Here is a 19,627-nt window from a genome sequence, read left to right on the forward strand (position 1 = left end):
TGTCAACAGCTGTAAATAAACCACCACTGACCTCGTCCAGCTCCGAGATGAACACGGGCTTCTCCTCAAAGCCGATGGGCATGGGGTCGTTGGGGGGGATCTGAACCTCCTCATACATCTTATTATTCTCTCTTCTGATGCCTTCGGGCAGCAGCATCTGCCGGCACAGCAGAGAGGACACGATTACACAAAAACACACACAATTAAACCTTCATCATGCATTAGCTCACGGCAACAGTCACAGACTAAACGTTGAGGGCTGTGGCCACCAGTGTGCTTTATTACCGCTGAAATTAACTGATATGAAATAACCATCATAACTCAAGCAGCACTTCTTTGTACATTTGAATGCAGTGGGTTGAGCTAGGCTTGCTATATTCTCTTATGGAAATCATTATAGAATTAGGAGAATAAATATCTAATTTTAGCACGCTGCATTTCCTCCAGCTCCTATAATTACAACTCATTTTCACCAAACTGAGAGCATATGCCGAACTAATGAATGTGTCATAATCAGCTGTTGATCACAGCAGACAGCATCATGCGTCATCATATCTGGCAATGCTACACATTTAGTCACATATTGTTGTTCTAAACACATCGCCAGGGCCAAAATCATTGTGAAAATCATTGTTTTGTCATTGTAAGTATTCAAATAGTGCTTATTATTATTAGAAAGCAACACTGGAAGAAATATTCTACTAGGCAAAACTGTGGCACTCATTATTACTTCAATTATTATTAGCATTCAAAAATGGGGGGGGGGGGCTATTTTATACCTCATTCATTGAAAGTGCCACCTATGTAGCGTGACGGCACACTAAGTTTATTGTAGATACGATCCTTGAGGGGATTTTTAGACTAAGCTTAAGACCTCCAATACACACTCCGTTGACATCAAGGTGGGTTTACATTCAAATTCTTTCAGGTATTGAGTTTTACAACCTTTAAAGTTGCTGTACACACACTTTTCCACACAGTAGAGCTGCACGACTCTGGATAAATGTGAGAATCACGATTTTTTGGTTTCAAACCGAGATCACGATTCTCCCACGATTCTGGACAGACAACTAAACAAAATAGCGTGTCATTTACTAGAGGTTCTGACAAAATGATAATTGCTGCAGACTATTACAAATGTTTAATGAATCTGAATTAATTATTTTAAAAAGAAATGGGTTTAAATGAATGATTCAGTGAATCAGCGTTGTTAAACTAATCTCTTGAATGAATGATTCAATGGAAAAAAATTTTTTAACAGTCCCTTGTCGCCAACTGGTGGCGTTATTTGAAGCGCTGTGTTACTTTCAGTGATTTGCTCTATTTTGATCGCTACCGTAGACTATAAACTATAAACTTTTATCCCCGTTCTTCTGTCATAATATGAATATTTTCAACACAGAAATAATGATACTGTGAGGTTGAAAAGACTGTTTGTGAAGCCGTTTCATACCTAAACATGACAACTGCTCTCTCTGGATCAGCAGCAGCGCCAACTCAGATTTGAATTAAAGGTTTTTAAACAGATTTAATAGACATAGCCGAATCATTGTCATTTAGGAATGAGATCTCGTGGAAGTTTGAATGGAGATGGCGATCTTTTAGCGATTAATCGTGCAGCTCTACCACACAGTGAGCAACACCACATGTGCACTAGAAAGCACTGGCCCTAAACCACCTGTTCCCCCCCACCCGCAGGAAAAACACGAGGCCCACATGAATTCATTTCAATCGCTGGATGAAGGCCTGCAGCAGGAATTTTAATTAAGACATCATAAAAACTGGATTAAAAACAAAGGCTCTGGGTAATCTAGTGTGTGATAATGTGATATAATTGAGCAGATTGGCATGATGCAGAGTAAACAAAGCACTGGGGAGAGATTTGGTATTTAAGAGTGGAGATTTATTTCTCCTCTGTGTGCTTGCACAAGAATCAGATTAGCGGTGTGCTTTTACCTTGGATCCTCCGACGAATGCAGAGGTCTTGATGGCTTCAGCGTAAGAATCATAAACGTGAGGGTAACGGATGCGCTCGTAGTCTCGGTGCCGCCCTAACACCGGGGAACGGCGTGCCGTCAGCAAGGCCTGCTCCCTACACACAAATACAGAGATGCACATCAACAGACAATCGAGACTCATCAAACAGAGCATTTCGTCTCACCTAACACAGGGAAATATGAGAGCAGATGTTTTTGATAATATAACTAATAGCAATTTCTGAGCCATTTAAAATTGTCATCTATCATTGAAATATCTGCAACAAATCATATTAAACCCTTATAAAAAGACTTTTATAGACATGTTTAACATTTACATAAAGCTAAGACATGCTAATGGCTCATGGGACACTTTCTACATGCTGGAGGCAAAATGCAGAAAGCTATCGCAAGCTCCAATGTGATTGGTTGACTTTAGGGAGTCAGGGTGCACAGATGAGCACTTGGGATTATAATATAATATTATAATAGTACAAATAGAATATATTTTTCTTAAAAATAAATATAAGCACTTAATGTAAGTAAAACAGTCATTTGGAGTAAATAAATACATTTTAATGAGTTACTTTATTTCATGCTTATTTATGCATTTGTTTCTAGATACTAATAACACAGTTACTAATAACTAAAATAAATATTTAGACATGTTGGTAACAGAGCTGCAAAAATTGCAATCCTGATATAAAATATTTATATTTTTTTAAATAATGCAGCTCAAACAATATTTTGTTTGACCTCCAAACATTTTCGACCAACATTTTTTAAAGGATAAGCACCTCCTTCCACTGATACTTTGCTAAAAAAAAAAAAAAGGGAGTTTCAAGCAGTATTTTACACCTCATTCATGCACAGCACCACCTATGCAAGCACGACAGCTAATTTATCGTATGCGTCTCATTCACTTCCATTCACACACATTTAAATACAGGAGAGTTAAAATGTGTCTTTTTTTGTTTGTTTGTTTGTTTCAATGTCTTTAATTGTGTACCAAAATTCATATTTGGAAAACTCTGTCTAAGGCCATGTCCACACTAATACGTTTTCGTTTGAAAACGTATATTTTTCTCTCCGTTTTGGCCTTCCGTCCACACTGAGACGGCGTTTTTATTAAAGGGGGGGTGAAATGCTATTTCATGCATACTGAGTTTTTTACACTGGTAAAGAGTTGGATTCCCATGCTAAACATGGACAAAGTTTCAAAAACTAAGTTGTACGTTTGAAGGAGTATTTTTGTTCCAAAAATACTCCTTCCGGTTTGTCACAAGTTTCGGAAAGTTTTTTTCGAGTATGGCTCTGTCTTACGTAAGATAGGGCGGAATTTCCTTATATGGGTCCTAAGGGCACTTCTCCGGTAAGATCGCGGCCGCGCGCGCACTCGTAGACCAGAGCAAGAGAGTGAAAGCAGTTCGCCATCAAAGCGCCCTGCCCGGCTTTTGGGAAGTCAATGTCACCAAAGAAGTGTGTTTTTGGTTGCCAGGGCAAGACAACCCTGCACAGATTCCCAAAGAACCCAGCGTTAAGGGACCCGTGGATTGTTTTCCTGAGCATAAACGGAGTTGTGTAAAGACTTTTGTTCCCTGCATTTCGACGATGATTGTTTTATAAACAAAGCCCAGATCTACGGATTTGCAGATCGTCTAATGCTTAAGGATCGAGCAGTCACAATGATAAAGGTTCGCGGTCGTGCGTTGGAACCGGACGGTGAGTAAAACTGTTTGTTGAACAAATGTCTCTGTGTGTTGTCACTAGCTTGGCGCGTTAGCACAGCTAAGCTTCGCCCACAGGGCCCGCCCCCAGCCGCTCGTTTTTTTCCGGAAAGACTCGGTACAGCCTATCTTTCTGTTAAAAATTTAATAAAACAAAAGACTTTTTGGAGATATGAAGGATGCAATATTACTCTATAGGTACTCAAGATTAACAGGAGATTGAGTGAAAATGAGCATTTCACCCCCCCTTTAATGAAAATGAACCTTTTTGAAAACGCACTCCAAAGGATTACAAATGGATACATTTGAAAACGCCGTTTTTTACGTTGTAGTGTGGACTGTGAAACCGGTGGTATTTAAAAACGATGACGTAAATTTAGTCATGTGACGCATATTGTATATTCATGTTTATATCAGTATTGTGCCTGTTATGTGCAATTCACTTTCACACTGTTGCTAAAAATATTCTACATTGCACACTCTTCATATCACAGTCCTGCAAAGATGACAGAATTTACTCACATTTGCTGGCCTGCGGCAATACATGAGAGCAGAAGCGTTTTAGACCAAACATATGGTGACTGCGTTTGACCTGGACCGCATCAGTGAATGGTGAGATAATTTACTAAATAAAATGATCCTGTCAGAAGAATTGTGACATCTGAAATGGCGAAAAGACTTTTGGCCAATTGAGAACTTCAATTTGGCTGAAAAATGGAGGAAAGTCTCATTATAGTACAGGGTTCACCAATCTCGGTCCTGGAGGGCTGCTGTCCTGCAGAGTTTAGCTCCAACCCCAATTAAACACACCTGAACCAGCTAATCAAGGTCTCACTAGGCATTAGGGCTGTCACTTTTTATTCGATATTCGAATATGCATTCGAACATGGCGTGAAATATCCGAAACCGAACTATAAATAAACTATTCGGTTTTTAAAGTGCCATGTTTTGCGCATTTTTTACAGTCTATGATTAGACCGTTTGCTTTTTATTTTATTGTTTGCCATCTCATCCGGTAGCGGCCGCTCTAAACGTATTGTAGCGTAGGCCCATGACCAAATCAAGCGAATAATAGCAGCCAATAGCCAGCTTGTTTTAAAAATGGAAGATAACGACAAGACAAAAGAGTCCGCGCTGTAATTCCTGCCTATTACACACACACACACACACACACACACACACACACGACCCACAGAAAAGACGCGCGTCAGTATCGAGTTCTCTTTCGGGCTTGAACAAACCATAACACACAAATTATGCCAAATGTCCGTTTTGTCGAGTGTCCTCATAAGAGCAGTCTTAAATTATTTAAATAAAGTCTTAAATGAACGTAGAGATGTGCGAAAATGCGACGCGTGTCAGATCGCGTCTCTGTCCGCAGCGGCTGGTCTTAAAGTGTCATTAATGTTAATCAAATAACAAAGGTAAGAGAACATTACTCACTTAGACCCGGCGCCAGGAGGATTATTATACCGGTAGCCTAATCATGAATGCACTCCCTATCTTTTAACACATCTCCGGCGAACGGCTTTTTCACGCAAAAGAAAAACTCTTCATGAAGCGCAGTGAAATTCAGTGACCATGTGGCGTTTCCTGATGGATCGAGGTTGTTCGTTAACTTCATTTTACATTTTACTCGTAGATATTCGAATATATTCGAATACATTTCTTGATATTCGATATCCGTTCGAATTTGATTTCTCTCAAAAGTGACAGCCCTACTAGGCATACTAGACACTTTCAAACAGGTGTGTTGGAGCTGGTTGGAGCTAAACTCTGCAGGACAGCGGCCCTCCAGGACCGAGATTGGTGAACCCTGTTATAGTAGTTTAAAAAGTATTAAAAACAAGTTTGAAATAACACATTGTAAGAAAAAATGTATCATTTACATTTAATATAATTTAAAGAAAAGAAAAGAAACCCTGGAGTGTGACATCATTCTTTTGCCCATATTTGAATAATTTAGCATGCTAGTATCTAGTATGATCACCTCTGCATTTGGGCCGAAAGTTGCGCTTTAATGCATTGCAAACACTACAGCCAAAGGCCAACTAGCACATAGGGTAAACGTACCTATTAAGCTCAAGTACCCATTAAGCACACTACCATCTTGGAGCTCAGATTATAAAAAGAAACAGCAATGTATTATCCTATTTGATGTATTAACCAATTGATGTGTTTGTTACTATATACCTCCTGTAATTTTAAACCAATCAGACCATTGCACACTGAGATATGTGTGTCCATGTGTTCACACTGTCTGGCGGCTGTTTTCAAAGCTGTCTGAAAACTTTCACCAGGAGAGGAGCCCCTCAAATGTGCATTTTTTATATGTTTAAGCCTTTATTTTGAAGAAGTACATCTTCTTATTGCAAAATTAAGAGATTAATGTTTAGACTTTTGCATATTATAACCTGGAACCTGGATGTGGGAAATAATTACAGTTAGATCTAAAAGATAGTTTTAGCAACATAGCCCAGATGCTACGAACATAGCTAGCTTACTAGCTGTATAAGATTGTGTGCTACACTAATATATTACTTCACAGGCATTAATGGCTTGTACTTTTAAATCCATAATATTATAATTTTACATTTTATTGATAGTCTGTGGTTTTAAACTGCTGTAATTTTTAAAGAATTCATATTATTGTTAGGTGAGCTTAAAGGGTGCACTACTATGACAATCACACAGCTTCAGTGTAACATCAATTAGAAAAAGCATAATTTCATAGATATTGTCAATAATAGTTGTTCATATTAAAATTGGTATAAACTTAATACATTACCTAGATTATTAATTTAGCTAAATATTTTCCTTTAAATTTAATTTAATATTTATTAATTAAAAATTGTTTTTGCTCCAATTAAGCACAGTGTGTGCTCCCTTTAAGCTCACCCACATTAAACGTCTATGTAAATACTTAATAATCAGAATTTAAATATTAACTGATGGTTGTCACTATGTTAATCTTCAAAAAAATGATTAATAAACTTATTTTCACAGTCTTAAGATGACAAAAGCTAGACGAAACTATAGTGTATGCCCAAAGATGAAAGAGGCATGTCATACAAAGAAGGAGCCATCAGAAACCTGTCGTATCTGTCCAAGAAGTTTGGAGTAGACAGGAAAGCTCTGACCCAGAGAGTTAAAGGGATACTCCACTTTTTTTGGAAATAAGCTCATTTTACAACTCCCCCAGAGTTAAACAGTTGAGTTTTACCGTTTTCGAATCCATTCAGCCGATCTCCGGGTCTGGCGGTACCACTTTTAGCATAGCTTAGCATAGATCATTGAATCGGACAAGACCATTAGCATCTCTCTCAAAAAAATGACCAAAGAGTTTCGATATTTTTCCTATTTAAAACAAGACTCTTCTGTAGTTACATCATGTACTAAGCCCGACGAAAAATGAAAAGGTGCGATTTTGAGAGTATAGTTCCTAGCCATATCAGCCTAGAAAATTGCAACTTTACATTTTCCGTCGGTCTTATTACACGATGTAACTACAGAAGAGTCAAGGTTTAAACAGGAAAAATATCAAAACTCTTTGGTCATTTTTTTGAGAGAGATGCTAATGGTCTTGTCCGGTTCAATTCATTATGCTAAGCTATGCTAAAAGTGGTACCGCCAGACCCGGAGATCGGCTGAATGGATTCGAAAACGGTAAAACTCAACTGTTTAACTCTGGGGGAGTTGTAAAATTAGCTTATTTCCAAAAAAAGTGGAGTATCCCTTTAAGGAGCACATTGGTTTGTTTTGTTATTTGATTTTTCAATATGTGTTACATAGCTGAACGTGGACTAGTCTAGATGTTGCAATGAGTTTGAATGACACGTCACTACTAACATATCAAATTGAATGCCTTGTTGCTTGATTTTAGTGTTCTGTTTTTTTGTGATTGACTCTGTACCTTCAAATAAAACTTTTTTCAATTATTCCTTAAAAAGGTTGTTTAAAATAAACAAGAATTTTTAATAAAACTTGTTGTGAGCTTATTGGGAACAGGGGTGTGCTTAAAGGGTACAAAACGTACCCATTAAGCACAGCCAGACTTTTTATATTTAATGATGTACATCTTAATTGAAATACTTTTGTCATTTAAAATAAAATGAAATATTATAGTGTGAGAGATTAATATTTTATTTTAAAATAACTTCTTGTACTAAAACCAATATCTTGTGCACTAAAAATGTCTCAATGTAGATTTTGGTGAGCTTAATAGGTACGTTTACCCTATGTTCTGAACGTGCATGAGAGGAAATATTCTCCACACCAGCAGGTGGCAGTAGTCTGTATGCGTCATTCAAAAAGGGAAACCGGAAGAATCAGAAGAGCCCTTTTGTCTTTGTTGATTGCTTGCTTTCGCCACTTCCATTTTTTCATCTTACGCCAAGTTGAGCAGCCAATCAGAGTGACCTCTCTCAGTGACGTTCTCCACTCACATGCTCAATCGGCTAAACACACAACAACTGAGGTCTGACTCCTGCCAACGGTGCGGGACAACACCACAAAAACTAGGCCGACAACGATGGCCCGATGACCAACCGGGCGGCAGTTTTTACGCATATGATAGGGTACGCATACAATAAACATGATGGAAGTTTTCTCATCTGCATAGTACAACTCTTTTCGCGCAAGTTACACATGCGCGTTGACTTTTTTGTTTGCATTAACTAGTTGTTCCATAAGGTGGCAACACTGGTCCAGGCCTTTTCATAGTTACATACTGTAGTACAAATTCATAAGGTCTGGAGAGAAATAGTGATGAATGAAGAGAAATAAACTTTGGGTTTAAGGACAAACGTCCCAACAGAACCTGATCTGTGTATTCAGCTCTGCTATCAGATTCACACAAGCGTTCAGGTCATGAAGCGTGTGACAGTGATCGGCCGTTCATAGAGACCCAGAAGCTTTTCTTGAGCTCTCAGGATTATATTTCAGAGTTTAAAATGACACAACTGATTGCCTGGCTCAAGTGCTCTGCTGTAAGACAATCGTTAAGACAATCGCTAGTGTCCTTACACTGTTTGAGAGAGACACCTTTATCTCCTAATACACGAAAGACAATCCTTCAGCATACACACTGATACGGCTCGACTGAAGCCTCATTCAAGCTCTTTGTACTAATTTATATACAATAATGATCTTCATGCCTTAAAATAGCTTGAATGTAACTCTACACCCTTGCCTCAATTAGTATACGCAGTTCTATGCAAATGAGCCCCACCTCCACTCACTCACTCAGCTCAGAGATCCACTCGTTGACGATCACACGTTGATCTGATTGGTTACAAAGTAGTTTGTGACGTCAGAAACACCAGCGATTTCAAAGCGTGTTTTTGAGACTGTATTTTGTTCACTGCAGTGTAACGACTGAGACAAGTCAGACACAAGTATTTGTTATAGTTTAACAAATATTTAGAACTCACTCTGGGATCTGTGCCCCATCCCCCCAAACAGGGCAAGAAGGTCTTAGTTACCACGACCACGATGACATAAGTTGGTTTTATGAGTCTTAGCAATGTGAACAGGGGCCTCTGCCACAAGACGTACAGATATTAGAACAGACTCTCCTGCATTCATTTATCGATGAACCAATTAACATGCATCCCAGAACTCTTTGTGAATGATTTACTGTCTTGTGTTGTAATACTATTATCTTTTGATACTATTATCTCTTTGATACGATGTATTTTATTATAGAACCAATGGTCAATGTAAACTCACCTATACCATGTTTGGTCTCTAAAAATTGGTACTTCGAAGATCGAAATGATTGTGTACATGATATGCTGATAGCTGTGCAACATATTAGTATTACAAGAATCTTTCTTAGTTTCGTCATCAGAAACCAATCCAGCTGCCATTGCAAATGAGCACACGTAGAACAAAGATTCATAAATCAACCACAGAGGAATCTTCCCGCTTGGAAATTCCACCCTTCTCATTGGTCAAGTAAACCCGGAGAGGCGGGGCCTTTCTCAGGCTTTATTAGAGACAAATCCACAGTGACCCTCTCTCTTCTCTTCTGGTCTCAACTGCTGCTTCTTCAGGTTGATCCTGTGGGGACCCCCCACGAGGGCCCAAGGGCCCCAGCAGGCCATGACCACCGCCTGCTATCTTGACTGTCTTTTCTTCAATCCAACCAAGAAGAAACCTGTAACCTTACCATCACTCTTGCAACGATCAACTCTTGGCTTCTCGGTACGTTCAGGATGCCGTGCTGTCCAGCGTGGCCTCAGCAGGCCCCCGGGTCCCCATGTGCTCACTCAGGAGAGAGAGGACTCTCTCAACCACAACAGCATCAAGGACAACCTCAGGAGTTCAATGTCTTCATTCAATGCAGAAGAAGTCCATCGCAACTCCCACCATTTGCTCTGCATGTGTAGGCCACAATCTGCACTAGAGCCATGAGAACAGCGTCGAAATAACCATGCAAGTTCATCATATCTTCTCCATCCAGCAGAGAAGAAAACGATTGCAAATTGTACAGTGACATTTGACATTCACGGACCCATCAACAAACTCAATTTTCAACCACTTCAAGAATTGTATCCACTGCACAGACCATGCAAGTATCAATTTAATGAGGTGCTCTGAAAATGATAAGCTGATGGTTCTTTTCATAGTTAAATAGTTTTTTTCCATAGTTCCATTTCCTGTTTCCGGTTCCATATCACTCACCATTTTACCTATGCATGTATGTATGTATGAATGTATGTATGTTTGTTTAGTTTGTACTTGTACACAATATGTACTTGGTTCTGATTCTCTGCTTGCAACAAAGTCCATCTTACGATCTTGATCTTGTTACATGCTCTAAGCGCTGTACATGCTAAGAAATAATTATTTTTCGGTGGCCATGAAAGATACGCTTTTCTTAGAATAAATGAATAATCAAAAGAGTTTGTTGGAACTGATTAATTGATTGTAATATTAATTTAGCTACCTCAATTTAATCCAATTAACTGACCCAAATATTAATAATTAATCATAATTGATAATTATGAGTTATTATAAATACTTCCCCTTTGAGCTAACTTGTTACAGCAGTTTTAAGGAGAAAATACTCAGCAATGGTGTCGACTTAAGAATTTACACATGGTTTGTCTTAAAGCATATTAAAAACACCACATAGACATATAAACAACATTAAAAGCTTGATTTTCACCACAGGGGGACTTTAAGCATATTAGATGCTTCACAACAATATTTGTTTTCATGCAAATATGTTTAATATCTTTTGCTTTAGTCTGTCAAAAAGAAATGTCAATTTCAAGTTTCCAAACATTCCCTTTGTAAACATTTTAATAATCCAGTGAGATTTTTGCATTAACAAGAGAATCCTTCAACAGAAAGTATGACAGATATTATCCCACCATCAGCAAGAGGCGGCATGAAGAGACGGAGGCAACAGGGATAAATCAACATAAAAAAAAATCCATAGAAAAACTGCACTTGACTCCTCCAAAATGCTTGAAATAAACCTTGATAAATAAAACCTATCAGAGGGTTTATACCTACTCAGGGACGCTTGCTGTTTTCGTCTTTTTTAGGACACGCAGGGACTTTTAACCGCACACATACATACAAGGCTAGATTATTGTAATGCTATTATGTAGGGATGCAACAATACAGTTAGCCCACGGTTCAATACATACCTCGGTTTTTTAACCACGGTTTTCGGTTCGGTTCTGGTGGCTTGACACATAAGAGTGTTTTTTTGTTATTCTATGCTTAGGCAATAGGAACAGTAAGAGGTTAAGGAGAAAAAAATTAAAAACGATTTATTGCAATACTCCTTTATTTTACTTAAAAGCTAAGAAAAGTCCACTAGTTCCTAGTGCATTGTATAATATAAAATCAACACTGACATCTCACAGCTGCTGGTAGCCCATGTACATTATGTGTGCTTTAGCCAATTCGTACTCAACACTGTTGCATGTCTTTTTATAGAGGTCGGGAATTATCTCGGTGCTGAAAAAAGTGCGAGACCGTAGTCTGTAACGCAGATCGAGTGCTTTTATAAGATGACAAAATCCCGCATCTCCAATCACCGAGACCGGCTGCAAATCTTTGGCAATGAACACCCCCACTGCCTTTGTTATTTTTATGTGTCTCTCGGAACCAGTTGGGTATGATTGCGGGAAGGATTCAGCGAGGGACTGTTGTTTTTTGGAGGACTTTATTACCTGCTCTGCTATCCTGCCTTCAGACAGTGATATTGCTGGGTGACGGCGCCGCAGATGTGCAGTCATCGTTTTTTCTTCCTCTGCATTATACTCAACGGCAAAACCGAAATGTCCCCACACCACGGATTTGAAAGACGCCAGCGCTTCCTTGTACTGTAGCCTCACTTCACCGCCGCTCGCCATGTTAAAGTGTGGAATGATGGTTAAGCGCCCCCTAACTTTAGAGCATAGTGATTGAATATTTACTAGTGGGGAGGAGTTTCCTCATCTCAGCTCGTAGACTTACAGGCACACACAAACAGTCAATTCGGAGAGAAATAAAACGCACATAAATTATTTAAACGTAAAACCGAAAAAAACGCAATTCACAAGCGCGTATTGAACCATGGATGTCATACCGAACGGTTCAATATTATATTGAGAATTGTGGCATCCCTACTATTATGGGTGGTTGCCCTGCACGCTTAATAAACAAACTACAGCTGGTCCAAAACGCAGCAGCTCGAGTTCTTACTAGAACCAGGAAGTATGACCAAATTATCCCTGTTTGGTCAACACTGCATTGGCTCCCTATTAAACATCGTATACATTTTAAAATATTGCTGATCACTTACAAAGCACTAAATGGTTTAGCTCCGCAGTACTTGAGCGAGCTCTTAACGCATTATAGTCCTTCACGTCTATTGCGATCTCAAAATTCCGGCCAGTTGATAATACCCAGAATATCAAAATCGACTGCTGGCGGTAGATCCTTTTCCCCTTTAGCGCCAAAACTTGTGGAACAGTCTTCCTACCATTGTCCGGGAAGCAGACACACTCCGTCAGTTTAAATCTAGACTAAAAACGCATCTCTTTTACCTGGCATTCATATAGAACATTATACATTTCTATTTTTATTGCATATTATCTATCTTTCTGTTTATTCCGAGGTTTACTGAAGTCAGCCGGATCCGGGCCGTATCCAGATCAGGTGGTGGACCTGTGCCTGGACACGTCCACAACGCATCCCTGAAGTACCAGCCTCATCAGCCCTGTGAAGGCCTCATCCACACGACAACCATCGGCACTGATCCTCAACAAACTCGTCTCCATACCGGCGAGATGACTCCAACTTCCAACCAGACGGAACTGGATTAATATTCTGAATGTTCTGATCTAATCTGACTTCTGACCTGTAACGCTGCCTGGATCATAATCATACACTGTTCGCTCGTTGGCCAGAGGAGAACTGAGCGACTGAGCCTGGGTTCTCCCAAGGTTTTTTTCTCCATTCTGTCACTGATGGAGTTTTGGTTCCTTGCCACTGTCGCCTTGGCTTTTGGCTTGCTTAGTTGGGGACATTTAATATTCAACAATATTATTGATCTGCCTTATTCAAGGTGGACGATGACACAGTTTTCTTCTAGAAACAAACTTTGTTGTATTATTTTCATGTTATCACTGTGAAGCTGCTTTGATACAATCTGTACTGTAAAAAGCGCTATATAAATAAAGGTGACTTACTCCTAAATACATTTTTCAGGTGTATTTTTAATGAGTGAATGATGTGAAGTGTCGAGTTCTGATATTTAATTTTGAGTAAATTTTTATTCACCCTTTAAAAGATTTGAAGTCATATCCCCAGCTTATGTCAACTTCGTTACAGTCATAACTATTAATATCACTAAAGTAAAATACGATTCTATTACAAAGAGGAAAATAATTAGCATTATTATAATGAAACCATCATCCTTTCAGGTAGTAAAGTATTCGGGTAAAGTAAAAGCCTCCTGTGTGTGTGTGTGTGTGTGTGTGTGTGTGTGTGTGTGTGTGTGTGTAATCATGTATGTGTTTTTGTTATGTTTTCAGTAGAAAACTATTTTAAAATGTCAAACCCGTTAACATGATTATGTTTCCAAATAAAATGCTAATTATCGAGTGGATATTTGTGGGAATATCAGCATTAAATTGTAATATCAAAAGATTTGAGCATGCAGAACTGTTACCTTTCTGAGGGCATAATTATAACCACACATACTAATAATTATTAAATATAGATTGACACTCAAAGCTCTTCTTAGTCCAATAAAATGCTTAAAATGCTACAAAAGAGACATCTGTGTGGTGCGCTTAGCAGTCTCGGTATGACACATGAGCGTTTCTCATCAATCCTATTGAAAGCGAGTTATTTTTGTTTGGTTGTTGTCTTGCAGTGGGATGATTGAAAGGCTGAGGAGACGTGTGAGGTATTAACACCTCATCTCTAATCTCTCTCCTCATGCTCTGCCTCATTTGGACGGCAGCATTTTTAATTAAACAGATCATTGCTCTTTTCCATCCTGTGAAATTAAACATTAAGAGAAAATCCCTTCTGCAAAAGCTCCAGATAGCAGTTTTATCAAGCTCTCTCTCTCTCTCTCTGCTTTTCAATAGGACACACTCTGATATGTAGAGAGGTGCTTGTTCCCATAATGAGAGAGAGAGAGAGAGAGAGAGGAAGAGAGAGAGATAGAGAAAGATAGAGAGAGAGAGAGAGAGAGAGAGGCGTGTTTCCCTACTGTCCACTAGTGACCCTCAGTAATGTGTGTGTGTGTGTGTGTGTGTGTGTGTGTGTGTGTGTGTGTGTGTGTGTGTGTGTGTGTGTGTGTGTGTGTGTGTGTGTGTGTGTGTGTGTGTGTGTGTGTGTGTGTGTGTGTGTGTGTGTGTGTGTGTGTTAAAACACTGTGGTATCAAATGTTCACACATGTTCTAATTTGTTACACTGTTTATTTAAATTTAAGTTAAGTTGTAATATTTTCTTCTATTTCTAGATTTTTTATTATTATTTTTCTATGTATTTAAAGGCAATATTGCATTATTTACAGTCATGCCAATAAAGCAATTTTGAATTTGAGTTTGAGTTAGAGAGGCGCTCACCTCTGCAATCTCAGCTCCACGGGGTCAAAATGGAAAGCGCTTTCACAGGATTCCCCTTCATCCCCTCGTTTCTCTCGTTTCCTCTCCTTCTTCTCCTCTTTCCTGTAGATCTTCATCATCTGCTTCTCCTGCTCGGACTGGATGGTCACCTGGCAGCCGTATGTGGGCTTGCTGGATTCATCTCTCGCCACTTTATGCTTTCCTAAACAATAACAGGACAAAAAAAAACGTATAATAATATATATATATATATATATATATATATAGAATAAAATATGCAGTGATACAGTATACAAAATAAATATACAGAATATTGCATCACTGTTGTCTTGATATTTGAAGGCTTACTACATATTCAGTTTTTATACACAACATTTTTAAAGGTAATTGTCACTATAGTAATAGCAACTTTATTTATATAGCACAATTAACACAACACAAGTTGACCGATGTGCTTTACAATGTCACACAATAACAAACTAATTTCAGAGCTAACACTCCCACTAATTAAATGAGTAAATTAGCACTGTTGCAGCAATTGCTTATGATCTACTGTTGATGAATTATGACAATGTGTACTTTATGGTGTTTATATTGTAATATGTTTCAGATGGTCGCTGGAGGCCATATTTTATCTCCCTCATCTGTATGAATGAGCAGCTGGAAGTAAAGACATTTCAAAATAAGAGTCCCCATGTACTTCGGGCTTGCTGAGAATTAAAGGTCCCGCATTTTGCAGAACATATTTTCTTTTTCTGGATGTTATTGGTATCAAGAAGTTAGAGAAATAGGGCTGGGGACAGGCCAAAAAAAGCACTATTAATTAATTTACCTAATGATTATTGGTGGATTATCACTGGAAAAACAATAATAAAACAAATGTTGGAAATTTTTGAGTATGAACAAATTACTTGCGTTGGAAAGACACGGACTTTAGTGGCATATTGCTGAATTTTTCAAAGATTTTAAATGTGGCTTGTCAATTCAGAAAGTAGAGCCAGAACAATTTATTTTATCAAGTAAAATAAAAAATAAAATAGGTTAATTCTGCTCAAGAGAGATTAGAAATGATGAGATTAAATCACAATTATTTTATTCTATTGACAGCCATAGGTTTATGTTTTTCTTCAGGTATATTTATCTAATAGTATTATCTAATAGTTGGCAGAAAAACATACCGTGTGAACTTAATAGAAAGTAAATATTTTCCGGTACTATTTTTTGCCGTATAAATGGGACTTACACTGTATATACACTACCGTTCAAAAGTTTGGGGTCAGTAAGATTTTTTAATGTTTTTAAAAGAAGTCTCTTCTGCTCACCAAGGCTGCATTTATTTGATTAAAAAAAACAGAAATATTGTGAAATATTATGACAATTTAAAATGACTGTTTTCTATTTTAATATATTTAAACTGTAATTTATTCCTGTGATCAAAGCTGAATTTTCATCATCATTACTCCAGTCTTCAGTGTCACATGATCCTTCAGAAATTACTCTGATATGATGATTTGATGCTCAAGAAACATTCATTATTATTATCAATGTTGAAAACAGTTATTTACATTTTTATTTCATGATGCTATGATGAATAGAAAGTTCAAAAGAACAGCATTGATTTAAAATAGAATATTTTCTAACATTATAAATGTCTTTACTGTAACTTTTGATCAGTTTAACTCATCCTTGATGAATAAAAGTATTGATTTATTTTATTTCTTTCCCCCCCCCAAAAAAATTTAAATTCTTACTGACCCCAAACTTTTGAAGGGTAGTGTTTAATGTTACAAAAGCTTTAGATTTCAGATAAATGCTGTTCTTTTGAACTTTCTATTCATCATAGCATCATGAAATAAAAATGTAAATAACTGTTTTCAACATTGATAATAATCATAAATGTTTCTTGAGCATCAAATCATCATATTAGAGTTATTTCTGAAGGATCATGTGACACTGAAGACTGAAGTAATGATGCTGGAAACTCAGCTTTAATCACAGGAATAAATCACACTTTACTGTATATTCACATAGAGAACAGCTGATTTACATTGGAATAATATTTCACAATATTACTGTTTTTGTTTGTATTTTTAATCAAATAAATGCAGCATTGGTGAGCAGAAGTGTTTTTCTTTTAAAAACATTAAAAATCTTACTGACCCCAAACTTTTGAACGGTAGTGTAGATCTGTATATACACACACAAATACTTTTTGCCATCAAAAAGTTTGAAATGCTTAATTCAAAGTGAAAGCTGTGCCAGTCTCAGCCAGCCGTGACTGCACAAATAATTAAGTCATCAAGTCTGACAGAAAATGACTAGACAAAATGAAACTAAAAGCCGACCCTTAAATCATTAACTTGCAGTGGTATTTGGAAGTTGGTCTTTAGTTGCTGATGAGAGCAGCTCAGCATCTAAAGGTATTTCGGCCCATTCATCTATACAAAACTATTTGAGCTGGTGTCTTGTAGGACTAAGTGCCGCCAGCGTAGTAAAGGCTAGGGTTTAATATTAACCCTATCAGAGGGTTAGAGTGCTATCAGACTGCCTCTGTCTGCAGGACAACAGCTCAATAAAAAGCCTGATAGCTCTTGAAAGCAGATGAGATGGGATGATTGCATCGGGGCACGGGCTGATTGTCTGAATGATCTCTTCTTTATCTCTTCTAAAGGCTCGTCCACAGCAAAACCTTCTGCTATCCCTATTCATCTGTCTTTCTCCACACGTCCTTCAGTCCAACCTGAACACTAAACCACCGCTCAAAGATGGACGCTTCACCCACAAATGAAACATTCCACCACCACTTACACAGCTTTTCAGTGGAGGTGTTCGGGAGAATGTTTGAGCTGTATAAATAAAAGCAGAGAGTTTGACTGGGAGGACCAATTATGCTTTTTTAAATGTTCAAATTTATTTATTATCTAATGCATTCTCTATATCAGTGTCAGTGTTTCTGAGCTCCCTGAAGCGCCTCCATTGTAGTCTTGAGTTTCTTCCGGGAACGAACATGTCACAATATTCCTCATTTAAATAATTAATTCGCAGAATAAAGGGGCGGGGCCTGGTTGAGTTAGTTAGTAGTGTGTTAAACTGACGGTTATGGAAAGGGGCGGGACATTTCCCAAACACACTCGAAGCGTTGACCAATAACAACACACTTCTCCAGCCGACCAATCAGAGCACAGTGTGCTTTTCAGAAGGAGGGGCTTCATAGAGACAGGAACTAAACAGAGCGTTACTGACAGACTGGGAAGAGAGGAGCCGCAACAATGGAGAATATGGGGAAAATAACGTGTTTTGAACATTGTTCTTCATGTTTCTGTTCTAGTAGAGCCCAAAAACATAATCAAGACTTTGTAAAAGGGTACAATATCACAAGCAGACAACTATACTCTATTTTATACTATACTGCACATGACAGCTTTGTTGATTGATATGAATTTATTTTTGAGTCATGATGTGGAACATCTGGTGAAGCAGATGTTTTTGCACTGATGCCAGACTTATTTACTTCTTATGAATAATCTTCAAAAAAGAATCAAAATTAGCTGAAAAACCTTTATTTGAAACAAGTTCACTGCATTAAACAACAAAAAGGCATTACTACATAGGTGTATGCGATATATTAAACATTTTTACATCAAATAAACATGAAACATGACAAGTCATTTTATATTTTCTCGAGATTAGTTTATAAAGTTTTGGGGGGGTTTTTGGGGGGTTTTGCACCAAAAACGGTCCAATATTTGTAAAAAGAAAAATACACTTTCCATCCTCCTTTCCTGTGGAAAACGCACCATTTGAGAGGCTTTCAAAACCAGGCATTTCAGAAGGGTAATGAATTGAATTATTAGGGAAATTAGTTATTAATATTTTAAACTAGGGCTGGAACGACACGTCAACGTTTCTGTGAATTAGTCGATTTGAGTGTGTTACGTCCCTGTGTTGCGTGTGTTTTGTTTTTGTTTCTCTCCCCGCTTCTCTTGTCTACTTTCACTTCTTAGGTACCCGTGATTGGTCCGGTAATCTGTCAATCATCATCAGCGCTGACGTCATCAATCATCTCTGTCGCCAATGGGAAAAGACCACCTCGGATAAAAGAGAACGGCAGACGTTTCTTTCCCACGCACGGCTTTCTGTTGATATCTTGCACAAATTACCTTGCTGTTGTTTCTGTAACCCTTTTGTTTCTGTGTTGCTTGATTTTAGTGTATGATTCCATTCTTCTTGTATTCGTTTCTTTTTGTTTTATGTAACTTGAGTATACAGTGTCCCACTGTATGTTACTAGTCCTGAAAGAGGCAGACAGGTAAGAATGTCACGTGACATACACTGCAACACGTAGGGTTTTTGAGCTGTCTAGTACACTAGGTTAGGGGCGAGTGCCACTCCGTGTACTTTTGGTTACACGGGTAATTAGTGAAGACTAGATAGGGCGTCCTGGACGCTGAAGATCTTTGTTTTCTTTCTTTCTTTTCTTAGTTAGGATTAGAGGTTATCTAAAAGTTAGACTTCGTTTGGTTTTGTTACTTTATTTTCTTTGGCGCCGTCCACGTTCCCTCTTCCTCTTTGTGGTATTGACCAGCTTACAGAAATTCTGTATCCACTGTAAATATTTATTGAACATCTTACAGAAACTCTGTATCCACTGTATATACTTATATTCTTTATTGTGTTTGTCTTAGGCTACTTCTCCTTTTGCCTATAACCCTGTTGTACAGAATAAAGGTGTTAACTTTTTGCACAGCTACTGGATTGGTGGATTTTTTTTGCACAACATGTGGATTATATATGTTTCTCTTTAATGTCAATTTTAAATGTTGGACCCCCGAAC

At 38.0% G+C, this 19,627-nt stretch overlaps 1 protein-coding gene across 1 annotated transcript in view; it reads right to left on the minus strand.

Moving 5' to 3' along the window:
- Nucleotides 1-19,627, minus strand: part of ascc3 (activating signal cointegrator 1 complex subunit 3) — a 256,025-nt gene that overhangs the window by 190,788 nt on the left and 45,610 nt on the right. Inside the window, exons 6-8 of the mRNA XM_079894249.1 lie at nucleotides 14,794-14,995; nucleotides 1,957-2,092; nucleotides 32-157 (exon numbers count right to left, since the gene is read on the minus strand). Of these exons, the coding sequence (XP_079750375.1) occupies nucleotides 32-157; nucleotides 1,957-2,092; nucleotides 14,794-14,995 (464 nt within the window). The remainder of the gene's footprint in view (nucleotides 1-31; nucleotides 158-1,956; nucleotides 2,093-14,793; nucleotides 14,996-19,627) is intronic.

Source organism: Squalius cephalus (assembly GCF_949319135.1).
Source record: "Squalius cephalus genome assembly, chromosome: 15".
Lineage (NCBI taxonomy): Eukaryota > Metazoa > Chordata > Actinopteri > Cypriniformes > Leuciscidae > Squalius > Squalius cephalus.